The sequence below is a fragment of the Humulus lupulus genome, chromosome 1, assembly GCF_963169125.1.
Source record: "Humulus lupulus chromosome 1, drHumLupu1.1, whole genome shotgun sequence".
NCBI lineage: Eukaryota > Viridiplantae > Streptophyta > Magnoliopsida > Rosales > Cannabaceae > Humulus > Humulus lupulus.
The window spans coordinates 172484920-172505777 of NC_084793.1; the positions used below are offsets into that span (position 1 = coordinate 172484920).

Here is a 20858-nt window from a genome sequence, read left to right on the forward strand (position 1 = left end):
GTGTTTTTTCAAAGTATCATTTTGGTACCCTCTATCTTCAATAATGCTCATATGATACCGTGTATTTTAAAATCATACATATTTGGTACCCTATATTTTAATTTGATAGATAAAATTTTGTAAATATGACTAAACTGCCATCAGTTATATATAATTAAGTAATTAAATATAAATTTGGAAGTTGAGAGCATTTTGATTAAATTTGTAATATTTTATTAATTAAATTTGATTTTAGAGTATCAAATATGTCCGATACCAAATAAGTATTATTGTATACATAAGATCCTTTTTTTTTTTTTTTTTTTTCTTCCATTGGAGAGACTATTATGCTTAAATATAAATAGTGAAATTTCGCCGGTGAGAAGAAAAGAACGAGAAGGCGTTGCCCCGTTGCCAGCCTTGCATTAAAAAAAAACCACTCATCATTTTACTTCTCACTTTCTCAATTTCCAAACACTAATTTAACCATATCAATTTTCCTAAATTTATTCTTCAAGACCGAAAGTTTTATCAACTTGTCCGTATCAATTTGTTCTTCCTGCAATCGGTCCACGCTTCAACCATTTCTTTTTCCTTCTACTAAATCTTTCAAATGTTGAGCAGAATTGGATCAGTTAGAAGCTCCTCACTAAACTTAGGCTTAGGGTTAGTGAAAAGATGGTTGTGGAGTAAGAGCGAGACGGGACAGAGGTTCGCGGTGGTTTGGGGAAATGGTGACTATGGAAGGCTTGGGTTGCAGAGCCTGGACTCACATTGGAGCCCTGCTCCCGTGCTCTGTTCGACCTTTCGTGATCAAGGCCTCCGAGCCATTGCATGCGGTGGTGCTCACACCCTATTTCTAACAGGTAATATGTTTTCACATATTCTCTGTACTTCATCCGTGCTGTTGTTCACTGTCAGAGTATTAAGCCAAGACAATGGCTAACGTGATTGCCTCTATCACTCTCTTCAATTGTCTTGCTTAAGACAGAGATTGAGTACTTACGGAATCATGGAGAAAGCAAAATCTAGCCTTGTCTATTTATAAAGGGAATGATCTACCTTTGTGCTTGGGGTCAAATTTGATCACTTTGAAGTACTAGAGAGTCATTTTCCCATTATGACGTATGTGCAATAAGTTTAGTTGGTTTCTTGTTTGGATGAGTTTTAATTTTTAACGTCTGGGTAGTTAGTGTAATTACTTGTTTAGCATTATTCACTTTGATTATGTTGTAGGCAAGAGATCATTAGATTTTTCAATGTCTGTCAACAATTGTGAAGATTGTCAGTTATTTTCAGGTAGTGGCTCATAAACTGTCTCCTACTTTGACAGAAACTGGACGCGTCTATGCCACTGGTCTGAATGATTTTGGGCAGCTTGGGACAACGGATGATGCGGCTTACAGTACTGTATGATATTTCTGTAGTTTTCTGGTTTCTAGTTGTCTGTTATTTTTTGTCACAACATCTTTAAAACATTTGCTAATAAACTCAGTCTCATTTTTTGTGTTGCTTTTCTTTTTACATATCAATTCACTTGATTCTTTGATGTTAAGTAGCTCTATTGCCAAGTGAAATTTAACTACTGGTGAATTATATTTGTGGTTGGATCTTTCCTCTACCTTTTAAGATACATCTTTGATTTACTTAATCTAATTTGTGAAAGGGGCCAAATTATCAACTACAATTTTTTTAAAAGTTCGTACATTTTCCTTTTTCAAATAAATAAATAATAAAATAAAGAATTATTTCTGCTCTCTTTTTGTGGAACCATGACTAAGAAAGGTTTTGGTCTTGGTGAATGGATGCATAGTATTCTTAAGTAAGATATTAAGGATGATTTGTTTTTTAAAAAAATTATTGGATGTATCTTAAAAGTTAATTATGCTTACTTGTTAAGAAATCTTTGTAACTTTATGTTGAATATGAAATTTTGTATTGATTTCCTTAGTCCATCTCGTTTTTTAATATTTTTTTTTAAAAATGATTTAAAATTAAATGAGTTTTTTTAATTACATTTATGCTTGTATTTAATATTGTATTTGTTTCATTTATATTTAGTTTGTTATCTATGTTGCACCATGCATGGGTTTGAATTGGATAATATGATATGATGATCCATTTATGCAATTGTTGGAGATAATTCAAAAATTGGTTTCAAGTTGGATGTGTGTGGATTTATTACTATAATTACAAAATATGGGGAATACCGTATGAAGGGAAAACTAAATGATTTTAGGCTTCTGAAATTTTAAACTTTTAGATTGATGAATGACTTTTGGGGTTTAATTTTAGTCCAAAAACGGTAGATAAGTCAAGTCTCAAGGTCTGATGAGGCTAGGAAAGTCCGAATGGGTGATGAGGCTAGGGAAGCCTTGAGGCATGGGAATGAGCAAGAAGACCCAATATAAATATTAAAATCATGGAGAGATAACATGCACATGGTATTTTTTTTTTTTGGAGAAAGCAAGAAGCTTTAGTGAAGAACCACAAGGATATAGAAAATTAGAATATAATAATATTTTGAGAATCTTCAATTTGAGGACCAAGGGCATTTGAAGATGCAAGATAATTTTTTGAGGATGAGCTTTTAGTTAAGGTTTCTGGGAGTGCCTACTCTTGAGGAAATAATATGAATGCTGGAAGGGAAGGGTCATCCACCAGCAAGGATTTTTCTGCATCTACAAGCAGTACATAGTTTACTCAGTAGTCGGTACATCTACACGTCTTTAGTAATATATAGAATTTCCCAAAGCATTCATATATTTCGTTTGTAATGACAATCACTGGTTAAAATGTATGGAATAATTGTTACTCGTAGAGCTAATGATAGGAATTTCCTGCAAAATTGGTAAAAACAATATCCAAGATAGAGTAAAAATAATGAAAATTGCTCTGTATTGGATATCCCAGAATTCAAGAGCCAGGGTCTCTCCCAAAAGCTGGGTATAGCTACTACTTTCTCCACACAACTCTACTCCTACTCACTCCCTTATTCACTTACTCTAGTTGTCCCACCATAAGCCGTGTACCCTACTCCCATACAAACCCAACTCTTCTAACTAACTCTCAGCCACATGTACCTCTCTCACCCTTACCTCTCCTTGTGTAAAAATACGTGAGAGGAGGCCTATCAATAGCCCCTGCCCAAATTCTCACCTTGTCCTCAAGGTGGAAATTAAGGTACTGTTGCTTAATCACATTAAAATCTTCCTAAGTGGCTTCAAACTCTGGTAAATGTACTCATTTGATCAAGGCTTGTGGCTGGTGCTCTTGAGTTTCGGGATGAACCTGCTCTTGTTCTAATGACCATTCCAAGTCTGCTGACAAGTCTTTTGGAAGAGCTGTGGCAACCTGTTGCGGACCAAGAGCTGCACAAAGAATAGAAACATGGAATACTGGATGTATACACGTCAAGTGGCAAATGGAGCTTGTATGCTACTGAGCCAATGCGTGCTAACACCCGAAAAGGACTGAAAAAACGAAGACCGAGTTTCTCATTCTTGCGCTTAGCTATTGACCTTTGACGGTATGGCCTGAGCTTGACATACACCAAATCTCCTACGGAAAACTGAACATCTCTCCTCTTGCGATCCGGTTGCACTTTCATCTTTTGCTGAGCTCGATGAAGATTCATTTTGAGCAAGTCTAAAACTTTATCTCTTTCTTGACTGAAGCGTTTATTCCACTGCCGAGACCTTTGTGTTGGCTGGCTCAAAACGAAGTAATGGAGGTGGATCACGGTGATACACAACCTTAAAGGGAGTCACCCCTGCGGCTGAATGGTATGACGTATTGTTCCAATACTCTACCCATAGTAGCCATTTTGCCCACTATGTTGGCTTGGAACTCACAAAACAACTTAAATATCTCAAGACAGCAGTTAATCACCTCAGTTTGGCCATCGGACTGAGGGTGGTAAGCTATGCTATGCTTGAGGTTTGTTCCTTGTAAACGAAAGATCTCCTTCCAAAACAAATTGAGGAAATTTTTGTCTCGATCCGAGACAATAGACCGAGGCAAACCATGGAGTCTAACAATCTTGGGCTCAAATACCGTTGCCACTGTGATAACTGAAAAGGGATGGCGCAACGCAATGAAATGCTTGCACTTGGTGAGGCGATCTACCACCACAAAAATTGAATCAAACCCATTTGACTGAGGAAGTCCTCTGAAATCCATGGAAATGTCTTCCCAAACTTAAACCGACCGGTGATTGGGCCAAATACTTGTTCTGCTGATAGATTGCACACTTGGCTAGAAACTTCTGAACATCCTTTCTCATGCCTTGCCAATGAACGTCGACAACCAACCTTTGAAAGGTTTTGAACACCCTCGAATGGCCCCTAACACTGCTACTGTGACATTCTTGTAATATTAGTGGAATAAAAGGTTAAGATTATGGTAGTACCAGCCCACCACGAAACTTTAGGCATCCTTGGTTGTATGTATACCCGTCACTAGCCTGGCCAAGTTGAATTTCCTAGATTATCTTGGACAGATGTGGATCAGCCATAGCATGAGCTTGCAAATCGAGCAGTGAAATAACCGTAGGAGCCGAAATGGCAGCAAACTCAGCCCTTTGGTGCTTGCGAGATAAGGCATTAGCCGCCTTATTTTCAAGTCCCGGTCTATACTGGATATCAAAATAATAACCAAGAAGTTTGGTGAGCCATTTTTGATGCTTCTAAGCTACCAAATGCTGCTCTAGAAGCTACTGCAGGCTTCGCTGATCTGTTTGAACCAAAAATTTCCTTCCCAACTGTAGAAATATCATCAAAATAGGACTAATTATTAGGCAGATATATTGTAATTAATTCGGTATCATCACAACTAAAGGATCTGAATTAATATCTTTTATTTTATGTGTATATTGCTTGATTCTAGGACTAATTAGTTGACCTAGGTAGCTGTCAAATTTGTTCTAATTTGTACACCTTAAAAACTGATTGTATTTTTCATCCTATATATAGGATATTGTTTGTAGAGGAAAATATATCGATATACATTTTTTTCTACATGGTATCAGAGCATCTTTTCTGAGACCTCTCCTTCTCTTAGTTGTCTTCTTCCTGTACCATGGCCGCCTCAACTGATCCCAAGACCATTGACGACAATTCTGCTATCTCTAAAATTTCCAAAAACTCATCTGAACCTATTTCCCATCAATATGAACAGCCTAATCTTCAAATCACCATTCATAAATTGAATGGTCAAAACTTCCTCCAAAGGTTTCGATCTGTGACCTTGTATCTCACTGATCGTGGTCGTTTGGGCCATCTCATAGGTGACGTCTCTGCACCAGCCTCCACTGATCCCTCCTTCATCAAATGGACCTCCGAAAATTCCCTGATCATCTCCTGGCTTGTTAACTCCATGGAAGCTGACATAGGTCGAACCTATCTGTTTCTCTCTACTACGAAAGAATTGTGGGACTCAGTCAAAGAAACTTTTTCTAACCTTGAAAATTCGGCTCAAATGTTTGAACTCAAGTCCAAACTTCAGGACCAAAAACAACAAGCTCTTTCTGTAACTCAATATTATAGTATTTTGTATAATCTTTGGCAAGAAATTGACCTGTTTTATGTTCCAGAGTGGAAGTGTTCTGATGATGCATCTTCCTACAAGAAAATGCTTGATCGAGAGAGACTATTTGATTTTTTGCATTGCTTGAACTGGGAACTAGATGAAGTTCGTGGTCGTCTCCTTGGAAAGTCTCCTCTTCCCTCGGTTCGTGAAGCCTTTGCTGAGGTCCGTTGTGAGGAAAGCCGCAAAAGGGTTATGATGGGATCCCTTCAAACCACTGAAACAGATCATTTCGCCCTTGCTGCCTGGCGACCCAATCCAATTCTGATTCTCGTGGGCCACAACGTGACTGTTCCTGGTGTGATCATTGCAGTAAGACAAACCATACAAAGGCTACCTGCTGGAAAATCCATGGTAAACATGCGGATTGGAGCCCCAAAATAGAAATAATGCTGCTGGAAACAATTTTGATGGGCGTGCTCTTACTGTTGCACAACCTTCGTCATTTCCTTTCACACCTGACCAGATTGCTCAACTCCATCAGCTCCTTAACATTGCTTCCGCATCTGATCTAAAGGCTTCCTTTGCCCCAGGTACTTCTGCTGCACTTAATGTTCAAACCACCCCTTGGATTATTGACTCTGGCACATCTGATCATACAACTGGGCAATCACATCAGTTTACCACTTACAATCTTCGCCTAGGTAACATTAAGATAAAAACAGCAAATGGTTTTGTTTCCATTGTGGTCGGTTTTTCTTTCTCCTACTCTTACACTTAAAAATATTCTCCATGTGCCAAATCTGTCTTGCAATCTCCTTTCCATTAGCAAACTTACCCTTGATCATGACTTTCTTGCTAAATTTTCACCTTTGTGTTGTGATTTTCAGGAAATGTCCCCGGGGAAGACGATTGGGAGTGTGAGGGAATGTAGCGGATTGTATACTTTGAAACTGATCCTCCACCTGCTCAAATTAATAAAAGTTTGCATTTTGGTTGTACTGTTTCTAGTGATTTTGATATTATAAGATGGCATTATCATCTAGGACATTCTAGTTTTCCATATCTAAAACATATGTTTCCTAGTATTTCGAAATAAAAATTTGAGCATGTTTAAATGTGAAGTGTGTCAATTTGCAAAACATACTCACCGTGTTTCGCTCTTGCCCTTATAAAGCATCTCAACCATCTACTCTTATTCATAGTGACGTGTGGGGGCCATCCTGTGTTACCAACCTTTCAAATACTCGTGTTGGTTCATCTCGTTCATAGATGATCATACACGCTTAACTTGAGTATTTATTTTAAAAGAAAAATCTGATGCCGCTGCCATTTTTAAAAATTTTCACTCCATGATTAATAATCAATTTCAAGCTAATCTTCAAGTCTTCCACACAGATAATGGCACTGAATATTTTAATTCCATCTTAAAATATTATTTTCTCTCTAATGGCATAATCCACAAAAGTTCATGTGTCAGCACTTCTCAGCAAAATGGGATAGCTGAACGGAAAAATCGACATTTATTAGAGGTTGCTAGGGCTCTCATGTTTACTACTTCAATACCTAAACATTTTTGGGCAATTTGTGGGGAGGCTGGTAAACTTATTTAATCAATAGAATGTTGTCTCGTGTCTTACAACATCAAACTCCAATCTCGCTGCTTCTTAAAGCTTATCCTCAAACTCATCTTAAATTTGAAACTCCACTCAAAACGTTTAGTTGTACCTCCTATTTTCATGTTGTAGATCCGAATCATACCAAGCTTGATCCTCGTTCTCATAAGTGTGTGTTCTTGGTTATTCTTCCACAAAAAAAGTTACAAATGTTATAATACTATCACCCGACACATGCACGTCTCTTTAGATGTTACATTTCATGAAGAAAACTCATTTTATTCCACCACTTTGCTTCAGGGAGGGACTAATAGGGATGCTCAATGTTGGGATACTTGTCTACCAATGATAGGACCTGAGTTTGGTCCACTTTTTGATCATTCTGATTCGATTTCTGATCCTATTTCTGCCATAAACTCAGAAACTATCCAACCTGAAATGGAAAACGAAGGCCAAAGGAATTCAGACAAAGAGTTGCTGGTTTATACTCGGCGACGGGGCAAAACTCAAGTAATACAGCCAGCTAAAGACCCTGCATCTCATGAATCTGAACCAGTGACAATCCTACTGTAAGTAACTCTTTGAACCCCATCTCACCTCATTCTAATCCTAATCTTGAGTATCCTAGTGTGATAGTATCAGATCTGCGCATTGCAAAAAGGAAGGGAGTTAGGAGCTGTACTCTACATCCTATATCTAAATATGTGTGCTACAGTAGACTCAAACCAAAGTTCAAAGAAGTAATCATTCCAAGGAATATTGAGGAAGCTCTTTCAGTTCCTGAATGGAAGAGAGCAGTTGATGAAGAAATAGGAGCACTGGAAAAAAATACAACTTGGAAAATTGTTGTCCAGTCGAAGAACTATCATGTGGTAGGATGCAAATGAGTTTTTTCTGTAAAATACAAAGCTGATGGCACTGTAGATCGATACAAGGCAAGGCTGGTGGCAAAGGGGTTTACTGAAACATATGGGGTGGACTACACAGAAAATTTTGCACCAGTAGCAAAACTGAATACAGTAAGAATCCTATTATCAGCAGCTGCCAATCTTGACTGACCATTACAGTAACTTGACATAAAGAACGCCTTCTTGAATGGAAATTTGGAAGAGGTGCATATGAAAATCCCGCTGGGTTTTGAAGGAAGATATGGAAAAGAAAATGTGTCACTTAAAGAAATCTCTCTATGGCTTGAAGCAATCACCACGTGTGGTTTTAGTGGTTCAATCAAGTGATTAAGAAGCATGAGTACAAACAAGGTCAATCAGATCATAGGTTATTCTTCAAACATTCAAAAGATGGTAAGATTGCACTTCTTATTGTCTATGTGGATGACATGATTCTAACTGGGAGTGATCTGAATGAGCTGGAGAACCTTAAAAAATTTCTAGCTCAAGAATTCAAAGTAAAAGATCTTGGTCAAATGAGATACTTTCTAGGTATGGAGATTGCAAGAACCAAACAGGGGATTTCTGTCTCTCAATGTAAATATGTTATTGATTTACTCATAGAGACAGGAATGCTTGGGTATAAACCAGTTGCAACACCAGTGGAACCCAAAGGGAAGTATAAACATGTGATAAAAGAGAATCCAGTGGACAAAGAGATGTACCAACGGCTGGTGGGAAAATTGATATATTTATCCCATACAAGACCTGATATTGCCTTTGCAATAAGCTTGGTTAGTTAGTTTATGCACAGTCCTTTAAAAGAACACTTGGAGGCAGTCTACAAGATATTAAGATATCTGAAAAAGACACCAGGAAAGGGTCTATTTTTCAGAAATAATGAAGGAAGGAGTATAGAAGCCTTTACAGATGTTGATTGGGCATGTTCAATTGAGGACAGAAGGTCTACATCTAGATATTGTACTAAGGTATGGGGAACCTGGTTACTTGGAGGAGCAAAAAGCAACATGTTGTTGCAAGTAGTGCAGAAGCTGAGCTTTAGAGCTCTTGCTCAAGGAGTATGCGAGTTGATCTGGATTAAACGTGTTCTTGAAGAATTACAACTTCAAAGGACAAACTCTCTAAAACTATACAGTGACAACAAATCAGCAATCAATATAGCACATAATCCTGTTCACCATGATAGGGCCGAATATGTGGAGGTGGATCGTCACTTCATAAAAGAAAAATTAGAAGAAAAAGAACTGTGTTATTTATGCGCCAAGCAAAAAACAAGCTGCTGATTTGCTAACTAAAGGTTTATCAAAGAAAGTTTTGACGAACAAGTGTGTAAGCTGGGCACGTGGGATCTGTATGCTCTAACTTGAGGGAGGGTGTAGAAATATCATCAAATTAGGACTAATTAATAGGTAGAAATATTGTAATTAATTCAGTATCATCACAGCTAAAGGATCTGAATTAATATCTTTTATTTTGTGTATGTTGCTTGATATTAGGATTAATTAGTTGACCTAGGTAGCTGTCAGATTCATTCTGATTTGTACACCTTAAAAGTTGATTGTATTTTTCATCCTATATATAGGATATTGTTTGTAAAGGAAAATATATCGATATACATTTTTTTCTACACCAACAGATATGGTCACCATTTTTGGATTGCCAAAACAATGGCCATGAGCTCCCTTTCATAAACTGTCTTCGCATGGGATCTTGGGGACAATACTTGGCTGTAGTACGCGATGGGGCGTTGTTGTTGCATTAAGACCGCACCCAATCCTGTCCTTGAGCCATCGACTTAAAAAATGGAGCTGGGAAATCCGTTAAGGCCAAAACCGGAACAGATCACATAGCTATGTTGAGGCACTCAAATGCCTCCTGAGCCTCAAAATTCCACCCAAATGCATCTTTACACAGCTGATCTGTTAGGGGCCTTGCTATGGAGCCATATCCCTTAACAAACTTGCGATAGTATCCCGTAAGTCCCATAAAACCTCTCAAATCCCGTAGTGACTTAGGGATCGGTCAATCCTCCATAACTTTGAGCTTGCTTGGGTCTGCGGACACACCCTCGGCTGAGATCACATGGCCAAGATACTCTACTCGCGGCTGAGCATACAAACATTTCTTTTGGTTTGCATACAGCTTGTGTTGTTGGAGCCTGTACAAGACCAATTCTAGATGATCCATGTGTGACACCATAGTGGGGCTGCAGACCAATATATCATCAAAAAACACGAGCGAACTTGTGCAAAAAGTCACAAAATACCTCATTCATAAGGGCTTGAAAAGTGGTCGACGCATTTGTAAGACCGAAGGGCATGACCAGAAATTCGTAGTCCCCTTCATGAGTCCTAAAAGTCGTCTTCTCTACGTCATTCGGCGAAACTCTAATCTGATGGTATCCAAGACTTGAGATCCAACTTGGAGAAAATAGTTGCCCCATGTAATTCGTCCAATAACTCATCAATAACTGGAATTGGAAACTTGTCAGCCATGTTTTGCGATTCAATGCTCTTTAATCTACGCAAAACCTCCAACTACCATCCTTTTTATTAACCAGCAATACCAGGTTCAAAAATGGACTCGTACTCGGCTGTACTATCCCTGTCTTCAACATCTCTTCCATTTACCTTTCGATTTCATCCTTCTACACCTAAGCATATCTGTATGGACAAACTGATATTGGACCAGCTCTAATTGTGTGATCGGCTGTTAGGATAGCTCTCAATTGCGTGATCGGCTGTTAGGACGATAGCTCCCTCTCGGAGTGTTATGGTATGCTCTCGAACTCATTTTGGTGGCAGCCCGGGTGGCATGTCGAAGACCGAAGTATACTGTTGCAATAGCCCCAAAATTGCCTCTGGAATTTGCTGATCACGAGTTGGGGTTACCGTAGATAAGGGACTCAATTGAATCCATTACCCCTGTCCTTGCTGCACTGTTCGAATCGTGACCTTTAATGAAATCTGTGACTTACATAGGCTTGGGTCACCTTGCAAAGTCACCCATGATCATGCTACTTTGAACCTCATAACCATTGAACTCCAAATCACTTGCATATTGCCGAGGGTCTCCAACCATTTGATACCAAGAATCACATCAGCCCCTCCCAAGTTTAGCGGTAGAAAATCAATGACCACTTGCAATGTCCCAAAATCTAAGTTCACTTGAGAGCAAATTCCTTCTGTTCTTACCTTGCTACCTGTTCCCAACAACACTTCGTAACAAGTTAAGGCTGTAATCAGCAAATGAGCAACCTTGACAACATTAGTGGAGATGAAATTATGGGTTGCGCCACTGTCAACGAGTACTATCACCTGTTGCTGGCCAATTTTTCCAGCCAATTTCATAGTGTGAGCCAACGAGATTCCTACCAATGAATTCAACGATAATGTTGCCAAGTCTCCTCGGTGGTTTCTTCTGTGGAGGAATCCGGAGTAGGTGGTGGAGACTCCATATACTAACATGCACCTCTTCATCGTCCATCTTGAGTAATACTTGTAAGAACATCTCTTCACATTCATGCCTTTAAATTTTTTTTATCACATGATGCAAACACCCATTTTTTCTTGGTATTCAGCTTCCGTTAGTCGCCACATAAATGGCTTCTTGGTAGGGATGGAGGGTTTTCCTTGCCCGGAGACTGATTGCGCCACCGTTACTGGAGCTAAGAACGGAATGACAGTAGCATTTCTAGCTGTAAATGGAGTAAACGATGGCCTTGGGACGGAGATAGGGCTGGGGCTGGTTTTTGGGCTTGGTGATTGTGGGTTGTGGCCCATTTTCAGCAACTCAGGACTCTCCCCTATTCTTTGGGCCGTCTCCATGATTTGGGCCAGGCCCACTGGTTGCAAAATGTGAAGAGCCCCTTTAATGTCTTCCTTCAATCCCTTAACAAAACTTCCTTCCAAGATATGGTCAGGCACGCCAGCGACCCTAGATGCCAGAGCCTCCAACTTCACATGATAGTCCTTCACCGTCGTATCTTGGACCACCGACAGCCATTCTTCCGCCATTGATCCTACTAGTACTGTGTGAAACCGTGGAGCAACAATGTCTTCAGAGCCATCCACAACGTAATCGGCCTTCTTGAATTTTCCCACTGAAACCAAGATAATGCATCCCCTTCCAATCCAATAACCGCCGCCTCAAGCATATGAGCCTTCGATAATCGATTCAACAAGAAATATCGTTCCACTCGAGAAATCCAGCCATCCGGATTGTCCATGGAAAACAAGGGAATCTCCATTCGTAGTGGTCGATAATCGCGACCATTGGCATGGTCGTCGTAATGCCAGGGGTCTCCCGTCTGCGATTGCGGTTGAGGAGTGGGACGATGCTCAGTTGGCTGTGGCCCCGATGTTGATGATACATCCGCCTCCATTGCTCGGCGTTGCTGATCATTGGTGGCCGTCGTAGCATCCGTGCACGACTGTCCCGAAGGTTGCATCAGCTAGGTCATGTGACCCACCATAAAATTCATCTTCTTTTGCATTGATGCGAACTCAAATTTCAAAGTGTCAAGCTCTTGCTGCGACAGATGTTGAAAACTCGACTGGACCCCCCATTAACTCCGATCGAAAACCCAACTGCAAGGTCTCCAAACGTTCGTCAATGGTATCTAATGGATTATCCTTCTTCGGCCCCATGGTTGTATTGGCTATGATACCAATTTGATAGGAATTTCCTGCAAAATTGGTTAAAACAGTAGCCAAGATAGATAGAAATAATGAAAATTGCTCAATATTGGAAATCCTGGAATCCGAGAGCAGGGTCTCTCCCAAAAGCTGGTTTCAACTACTACTTTTTCCACACACAATTCTACCCCTACTCACTCCCTTTGGCCGTCCCACCATAAGCCGTGTACCCTACTCCCATACAAACCTAACTCTCCTAACTAACCCTCAGCCACGTGTACCTCTCTCACCCTTACCTCTCCTTGTGTAAACATACGTGAGAGGAGGCCTATCAGCTAATTAAGTACATTGTGGAATGTCTACATGCAGAAAAGAGTACATCTACTGTCAGTGTGGGTTGCCTTGAAAGAATAGAATTTATGTATACTTCTTAACCATTAAAAAAGACATCTGGGCTGAGGTGCCGTGGTTTGACTGAGAGAAAGTGCTATTAATTATCAGCTGATTTCTCATGGTGTTTATATAGTAGTGAGGGCTGAAGCTGGAGCTTCTGAAGATCGACACCGGGTGATTATCACAATCTTACTGGGCAATGGTCTGGGTTGAATTAGATCTAAGCACCAGTTCTTTTTCTGTATAGCACGTCTGTCTAATCCAACTCAACAATCAGATTTCTTATCAATAAAATTTCCCAATGGAACAAGGCCTATGGATTAAAAATATAGTGTCCTTATCAAGAAGGATAGCGAGTGCTTTTCCTTCAAGACTAAATTTCGAACTTCCGTGTGGAGATGTTGTGGGAGAAGATCAGGATCTGGGTGGCTGTGTTATTGTTCAAAGTGAAAGAGTTCAAAGACATCTTTTTTTCAGATCTTGTTTGGAAACGACAGTGTATTTTGTAACCTGTTTCTGTACCTTACCATTTCATAAATTTGCCTTCTCTGAATATAGAGTATGGCAGTTTTTGTTATATTTTGTTTTTAGGAAAATGTTTGTTTCTATTTTCCTGTTTTTGTTAGTTTGGGCAGTACATTTTCTGGACTCCAGTCCAATCTAAACCTTGTGTTATTTTCTATATACTAATAATACAAGTATTGTTGTTTTGTTTCAAATTTTTTTTTTGAACTTCTTGTTGCTTTTTGTATTTTAGTTTTTTGGTGTCGACTTATTGTGTACTTTAAAAGTTGTTTTTGTCTTCTTTTTCAAACAAGTTATGTTTCTTATGAAAGATAGAATGGATCATCTTAGTTACCTGGATGTTCTGTTGCAGGAGCCAGTAGAGGTTTCTGGACTTCCAAAGGAAATTTCTCAAATCTCAGCTGGTTATTATCACTCTAGTGCTATTACAGGTGTGGATTTTGTAGAGTAAACTCATGAAAATAGTTTTCTTTTTATCAGGTTTAATTTTGCTCAAATTTAGGCATACTTCTTTGGTACAAGTTACATTATTAAATCATTTTTATTAAACTGTTGAACTTGTTGAATAAAATTATGAAAATGTGTTTCACTTTCCCAAAGTTTTGATGGAAATCTAAGCTCCTTGCGTCTTACCTATAAATAGCAAGCTTCTATGCAACCACTCTCCTATCCCATCCCTCAAGCCCGTACTCTTAAGGCTGGAAGAAGTCTAATAAGAAAAGTTTTCTTATAAAATGGCTTTGGAGTTTTCCAATGGAGAAAAGTTCTTTGTGGCATAAGGTTATAAATACAAGTATAGAATTCATGGTAATGGATGGGATAAAAATTTGGGAGATAGAATGTCAACTAGATGTCCTTGGAAAGGAATTGCTTCTTTGTATAATGAGTTTTGGCACCTGGTTAAATTTAAAGTAGGTAATGGAAAGCAGATTTTATTTTGGGAAGGTGCTGTGCTTGGTGTGGTGACGCAACTCTCAAAGATGTATTTCTAAATTTGGCCAGGTTGTCGGAGAAGAAGAATTATTGCATTGCTGATTTCTGCATTTCTTTGGAGGGTCAGCAAAGTGATTGGAATCTTCATTTGATCAGGAATTTAAATGATAGAGAGGTACCTGAGGGTATTCAGTTAATTTATAGGCTGCAGAACCAGAAATTGTGGCACACCTTGTAGGATAGAAGGATCTGGCTGAGTGACTCATCAGAAGTGTTCTTTTGCAAATCAGCATCCAATATGTTGGTAGGTATGCCTCTAATAGTTTATATTGGAGGCAAAAGGTTTGGAAAAGTCCCTTGCCTTCTAAGTTTCGCTTTTTTGCTTGGTTGCTGTGTTTAGATCGTTTGTGTGTGTAGGTGTTGCAACTGCAAGGGAGGAAAACTTACATCATGCTTTCACCAGGCTGGTGCATGATGTGCAAGAAAAATGGGGAAGATGCAAATCTTCTCTTTATGCATTGCTATTTCACAATGAGAGTATGGTATAAATTTTTGAATAATTTCGGTCTTCAGAGGATTGGTCTTTTCATTCACTATGCTCCAGGGAATAAGCAACAAAAGTGCTTTAGATAACTGGGGTGGTAGCTATTTTGTGGGCTATATGGTTTGAAAGAAATAAAAGATTTTCTGAAGAAGATGAAGATTGTGCAGAGTCTCTATGGGAAAAAGTTAGGCATTGGGTGGCCATTTGGCTGTAATAATGTGAAGGAATTTTAGAATGTACCTTTCTCTGCTTTATGTGGGGAATGGCAGTATTTTTGTAATTTTGTATTAGTTTGTGTTTTATTATTATTATTATTATTATTATTATTAGGCTCTCGCCTATCATTGTTTGTACTAATTTTATTATTATTACAAGTTGAGTGTTCGTTTGAAAAAGAAAATAACTAGCTCCCTATAGGAAAGAAAGGTGACCTAGGAGATATTATCTCTGTTTTTAAAGGTACAATTACTGGCAGCTGAAGAAGAACCAATAGCATTCCTACTGTCACATAACAGAACTTAAATGCGCAACTTTAACTTTTTTTTTTTTATAACGTTTTAGTTATGTTTTATGCTCGACAGTAAGGGCTGTTTCTTATTCTTTTTTTTTCCTCCCTTAATAACGTGCTACTCTTTCTGAATTGTTATTATTTTTGTAAAAATATTATGACAGAATAATTCTTGTATATTGATTCTGAGAAGAATAGCCTACATTTATAGGCTGTACAGGATAAAAGTAATAAATACAAAATAAAACTAAATACTATAAACAAGGATAGTATATGTATATACAGACCCTACATCTGTAATCAAATCATATTGATTTGATTTTTATTCTGATTTGATTTTCTTAATAAATCTGTTTACACTCCTTCAAGTTTGACTGTAGATGTTGATGAGTCTAAGCTTTTCTAATGGGAAATCACATACTTGCTTTGTCAATCCTTTATAAGTATGTCAGCCAACTGTTGATTAGTAGGCACATACGTGATACAAATAATCCCTCTATTGATCTTCTCTTTAATGAAGTGACGATTCACTTCTACATGCTTTGTTCTGTCATGGTGAACAGGGTTATAAGTTATACTAATAAAGTTGAATGGGATGTTCATACTTTATCTTCAACTCTTCAAGTGGTCTTTTTACCCGGATGACTTCACACACTCCATGAGCCATAGCCCTGTACTCTGCTTCTGCACTACTCCTTGCAACCACAAATTGTTTTTTTACTTCGCCATGTTACCAAGTTACCCCATATGAGAGTACAATAACCAGATGTGGTTTTTTTTGTCATCGATTGCTCCAGCCCAATCAGCGTCAGTGAAAACTTCGACCTTTCGATCACTCGTTTTTTTTTTAATATAGCCCTTTCCCCGGTGTTTGCTTTAAGTATCTCAAAATTCTAGACATCATTCGGATGTCCTTGACAGGGACTATGCATATACTAACTTACGAGACTAACAAGGAAGGCAATGTCCAGTCGAGTGTGTGAGAGATAGATAAGCTTGCCAACCAGCTGTTGGTATCTTCCTTTGTTGACTGGTTCTCCTTTGAACATTTTTTTTTGTTCCCAAGTTCAACAGGAGTTTTACTAGGCATGCTTCCTAGCATTTCTGTTTCTTTTAAGAGGTCAAGAGTGTATTTCCTTTGAGACACGGAAATACCGTTTTTGCTCCTTGCAAATTCCATCTCCAGAAAATACTTTAATGCACTAAGGTCCTTAACCTCAAATTCCTTTGCCATCATTTTCTTGATGAGATTCATTTCTCTAATATCATCACCAATAACAATAATATCATCAATATAAACTATTAAGATAGTTACTTTCCCTTTCTCTGAGTGCTTAACAAACAGAGTATGATCAGTTTGTCCTTGAATGTACCCAAGATTCTTGACCACTTTTGAAAAATGATCAAACCAAGCTCGAGGAGATTGCTTTAAGCCATAGAGTGACTTGTTGAGTCTGCAGACAATCTTCTTATTGAGAGTTTCTTTAAAACCTAGGGGTCGACTCATGTAGACCTCTTTTCAAGATCACCATTTAGAAACACATTTTTACATCAAGCTGATGTAATTCCCAGTCTAAGTTTACTGCTAGTAGTGAGAGTAGGAATGTGATGGTGTTGAGCTTGGCAACTGGAGCAAAGGTTTCATTGCAGCCAATTCCATAAGTCTGTGTAAATCCTTTGGCCACGCCAAATGTGCTTTGTATCGCTCGATAGAACCATTGGCTTTATACTTGACAGTAAACACCCATTTGCACCCTATAATGTTTTTATCGGGTGGCAATTCCATTAAGCTCCAAGTGTTATTTTGTTTCAGTGCTTTCACCTCTTCAAGTCCCACTGCTTTCCATTCGGGAACATCAAAAGTTTCTTCAATATTCATGGGAATAAGAACACTTGACAAATTGGAGGTGAAAGCTTTGAATGAAGATTGATTAGAACAAGAAATAAACTTGGAGATAGGATGTTGGGTACAAGACCTAGTCCCTTTTCTCAACGCAATAGGGGCATCTAGATCATAATTAAGATTTGAATGATAATTACTTGACAAATTTGAAGATGGAGGTTCTATCATTGGATCTGGCTCTTGATTGTGATGAGGATTCATGACTTGGTTATTTCTTTGAGACATTTGTTCTAGTATAGACACGTAGCTCTTGTTGTTGATTCAACCTTGTTTCCATGAGGGGTTCAGGTTGATTGTTTGGAATGAGAGTAGATGGAGCTAGAGTAGAACCAGGAATGACTGAATCATTAGGAAGAGAAGGTGTTGGAGTAGAAATAGGGACAACTGAAACATTCTGAAGAGAAGATTGAGTTAGAGTAGGAAGATCTAGTGGTAACTCTAACTGTATGGTGTCCAATGACCACTGAGTTGCTCTGGATGAGTATGCTCCCCTTGAAGCGAGGGAGGAGGATAATATGGAGTATCTTAAAAAAAACTAACATCGCATGAGACATTTTTATTTTGTGAGAGGACAGTAACACCGATAACTTTTTTGAGTGGGAGAATAGCCAATAAAAATTGTCTTAATAGCCCTAGGGTCAAGTTAATTTTACTAAGATCATGTGCATGGATATGTACAAAAGCTACGCAACCAAAGGTCTTTACAAGAAGAGCCTTGGTGGAAATATGGGATAAGAAAGATTAAGTACCGAGTATGGTGTTTGAAACTAAAGGGGACGACTAGGTAGATGATTGATATGATATGTGGATGATAAGATAGCATCTCCCCAAAGATACTTTGGAGCATTCATGGTAAACATAGGAGCACATGCTACTTCCGACAGATGGCAATTTTTTCGTTTTGTGACACCATTTTGATGAGTGGTATCAATACACGAACTTTGATGAAGAATCCTATTTTGTAAAAAGTATGGACCTAAAGTGGAATTATAATATTCCTTTCCATTATGTGTTGAAGGAGATATAGCCAAGTGATACGTGTGTGATTATTTTCATTAACACTATTTCCCATGAAAAAGTAATAACTTTGGAGGGTCCCCATATGTCACTATGGATTAGGGAGAATAGAGTTGTCAGAGTATAGGATCTTGGAGGAAAAGAGGTCCATGTGTTCTTAGCAAGTTGACAAATATCACATCGAAAAGAAACAGAACTTTGATTAGTGAATATGGATGGAAACAAACCTTTTAAGTAAGGAAAACTTGGGTGACCAAGTCTATAATGCCACAACATTATTTTGCTAGAATTAGAAACAAAAGCAGAACTAGAAAGATAATGGCCGGGCGGACAATTTGTGGGATACAAAGTCGGAAGGGAGATTTACTGAAGGGCCTGTGGAAGGACATTTCCTCTCTTTATGGTGAGTATTTGGGGATGGTTCACTTTAAAGTGGGGCATGGAGATTTGGTGAGGTTTTGGGAGGACGTATGGATTGAAGGGCAAGCATTGAAGGACATGTTTCCAGATTTGGCCGTCATTTCTCAAGCTAGGAACCCTCCAATTTTTGAAATGGGTGTTTCTAGGGATGGGGGAGCAGGGGTGGATTGGGACTTTAGCTTCAGAAGGTCTCTTTTTGATAGAGAAGTTCTATCATTGCTTGAGTTACTAAGGATTTTGGAGTTTGTTAATTTACCATCAATTTTGGATGATAGGAGGGTATGGGAGTCTGATTCCAGCAAGTTGTTCTCTTGCAAGTCTGCTTTTCAGAAGCTCAATTCCATTAATGGTCGGATTGATGTGTTGTGGGCTAAGACTTTGTGGAAAAGTCAAGTTCCTTCTAAACTTAAGTTGTTTAGTTGGTTATTGTGTATGGAGAAACTAAGTGTTAATGATGCTCTTCAACGTCGCCATCCTTATCAGTGCCTTTCTCCTGGTTGGTGTCTTTCTCCTAGTTGGTGTGTTTGTTGTAAAAGGGCGGCTGAATCGCTCTCATCTATTTTTGTTTTGCGAGTTGGTTCAGTCAATATGGTCAAAAGTGTGGGGTGAGTTTGGGTTGAGTTGGTGCCTTCCACCTTTTTGTTCTCAGTTGTTATGTTGTGGTTTAGTGGGGGATAAGCGTTTGAATAAGTTGTGGAGGGCTACGATATTGGCTTGTTTTTGGGCAATTTGGTTAGAATGGAATAGCAGAATTTTTGATAAAAAGTCTAGCCTTTGCGATTTCATTTGGGAGAGGATTAAGTTTTGGGTTGTTATTTGGATGTATCGCACAAAGGGTTTTGAGGGATTATCCTTCTTGGATCTCCCTAGAGAGTGGAGGAATTTTTTGGTTGTGTAGTTTGGTGTTGTTTTGTGTTTGTTTTTAGTTTTTTGATTGTACCAAGGTTTTCCTCCGCCATAAGTGAGGGTTATTTATTTATTTGAGAGGGGGCTTGACCTAGTTTTTGGTTTCTATCTCCCTTTTCAAAAAAAAAAAAAAAGGGTTGGTGTCTTGTAGAATATTGAGTCTGAATGAAATAAGGTCCATGACCTCCCCGATGATAGTTCCTGAAATCGACAAGAGTTGGACACAAACCTAGCGACATTGTGATTATCAAAAGTCAGTATACTAACAAAAATCAAATTACACTTCAATGATGGAACATGAAGAACTGATTTAAGAAGAAGACTAGTAGATAATCTAATGGTGCCTGTGCCTGCATCAGAAGATAAAGTACCATCGACAATACATTAGATTTATTAGAACATGGAGTGTAGGAATCAAATAAATGACAGAACCTGTCATATGGTCTGAAGCACGTGAGTCAATTATCCATGGTACTTGAGAGCCTACCAAAGAGATTAGGAAAGAATAATGATTACCAGAATGTGCAACAGAACATGAACCTAGATTGTTCCTGAATGGTGAAGGTGATTTGATAGAGGATGGATTAAGAAGGTTGTATGAGGACAGAGAAGATTCTCTGTTGTCGGGGCGGCGAATAAGTTGGTCTTCGATGACTGTCGGTTGCAAATGATGGGGTTGCCAATGGAAACTTAGTATTGCTTAGTATGGCGAGCTCCGGTGAGGCCTTTTGGCAGCGGCGACGGCAAAAACGAGAAGATGTTGTCGGCATCAGGCAGAGGGACTGCGATTGCGTCTGAGGTTTGAAGAGAGCCAAGGGGCCCGCTGTACTGAGAGGAGGCTGCGTCGCTGGTGGTCATTTCTGGAGTAGAAGAACAGGGTAGTGTCAAAAAGAAATAAAAAAAAAAGAGAACCTTATGGCTTTGATACCAATTAAAAATATTATAAGAGAATAATTTTTGTATATTGATTCTGAGAAGAATAGTGTACATTTATATGCTGTGAAGAATAAAAGACATAAATTCAAAATAAAACTAAATCTTAC

The 20858-nt window shown here is 38.7% G+C and overlaps 1 protein-coding gene across 6 annotated transcripts in view; it reads left to right on the plus strand.

Annotated features, from left to right (window-relative positions):
* Window positions 1-356: 356 nt before the first annotated feature.
* LOC133800431 (ultraviolet-B receptor UVR8) overlaps window positions 357-20858 on the plus strand; it is a 51287-nt gene continuing 30785 nt past the window's right edge. Inside the window, exons 1-4 of one of the 6 annotated variants that reach the window (XM_062238418.1) lie at window positions 357-845; window positions 1313-1389; window positions 6396-6488; window positions 13937-14015. In XM_062238418.1, the coding sequence (XP_062094402.1) occupies window positions 593-845; window positions 1313-1389; window positions 6396-6488; window positions 13937-14015 (502 nt within the window). In that variant the 5' untranslated portion in view covers window positions 357-592. Of the gene's footprint in view, window positions 846-1278; window positions 1390-6395; window positions 6489-13936; window positions 14016-20858 lie in introns of all 6 variants that reach the window. The other 5 variants (XR_009876476.1, XM_062238398.1, XM_062238391.1 and 2 more) reach the window with 5 other exon arrangements.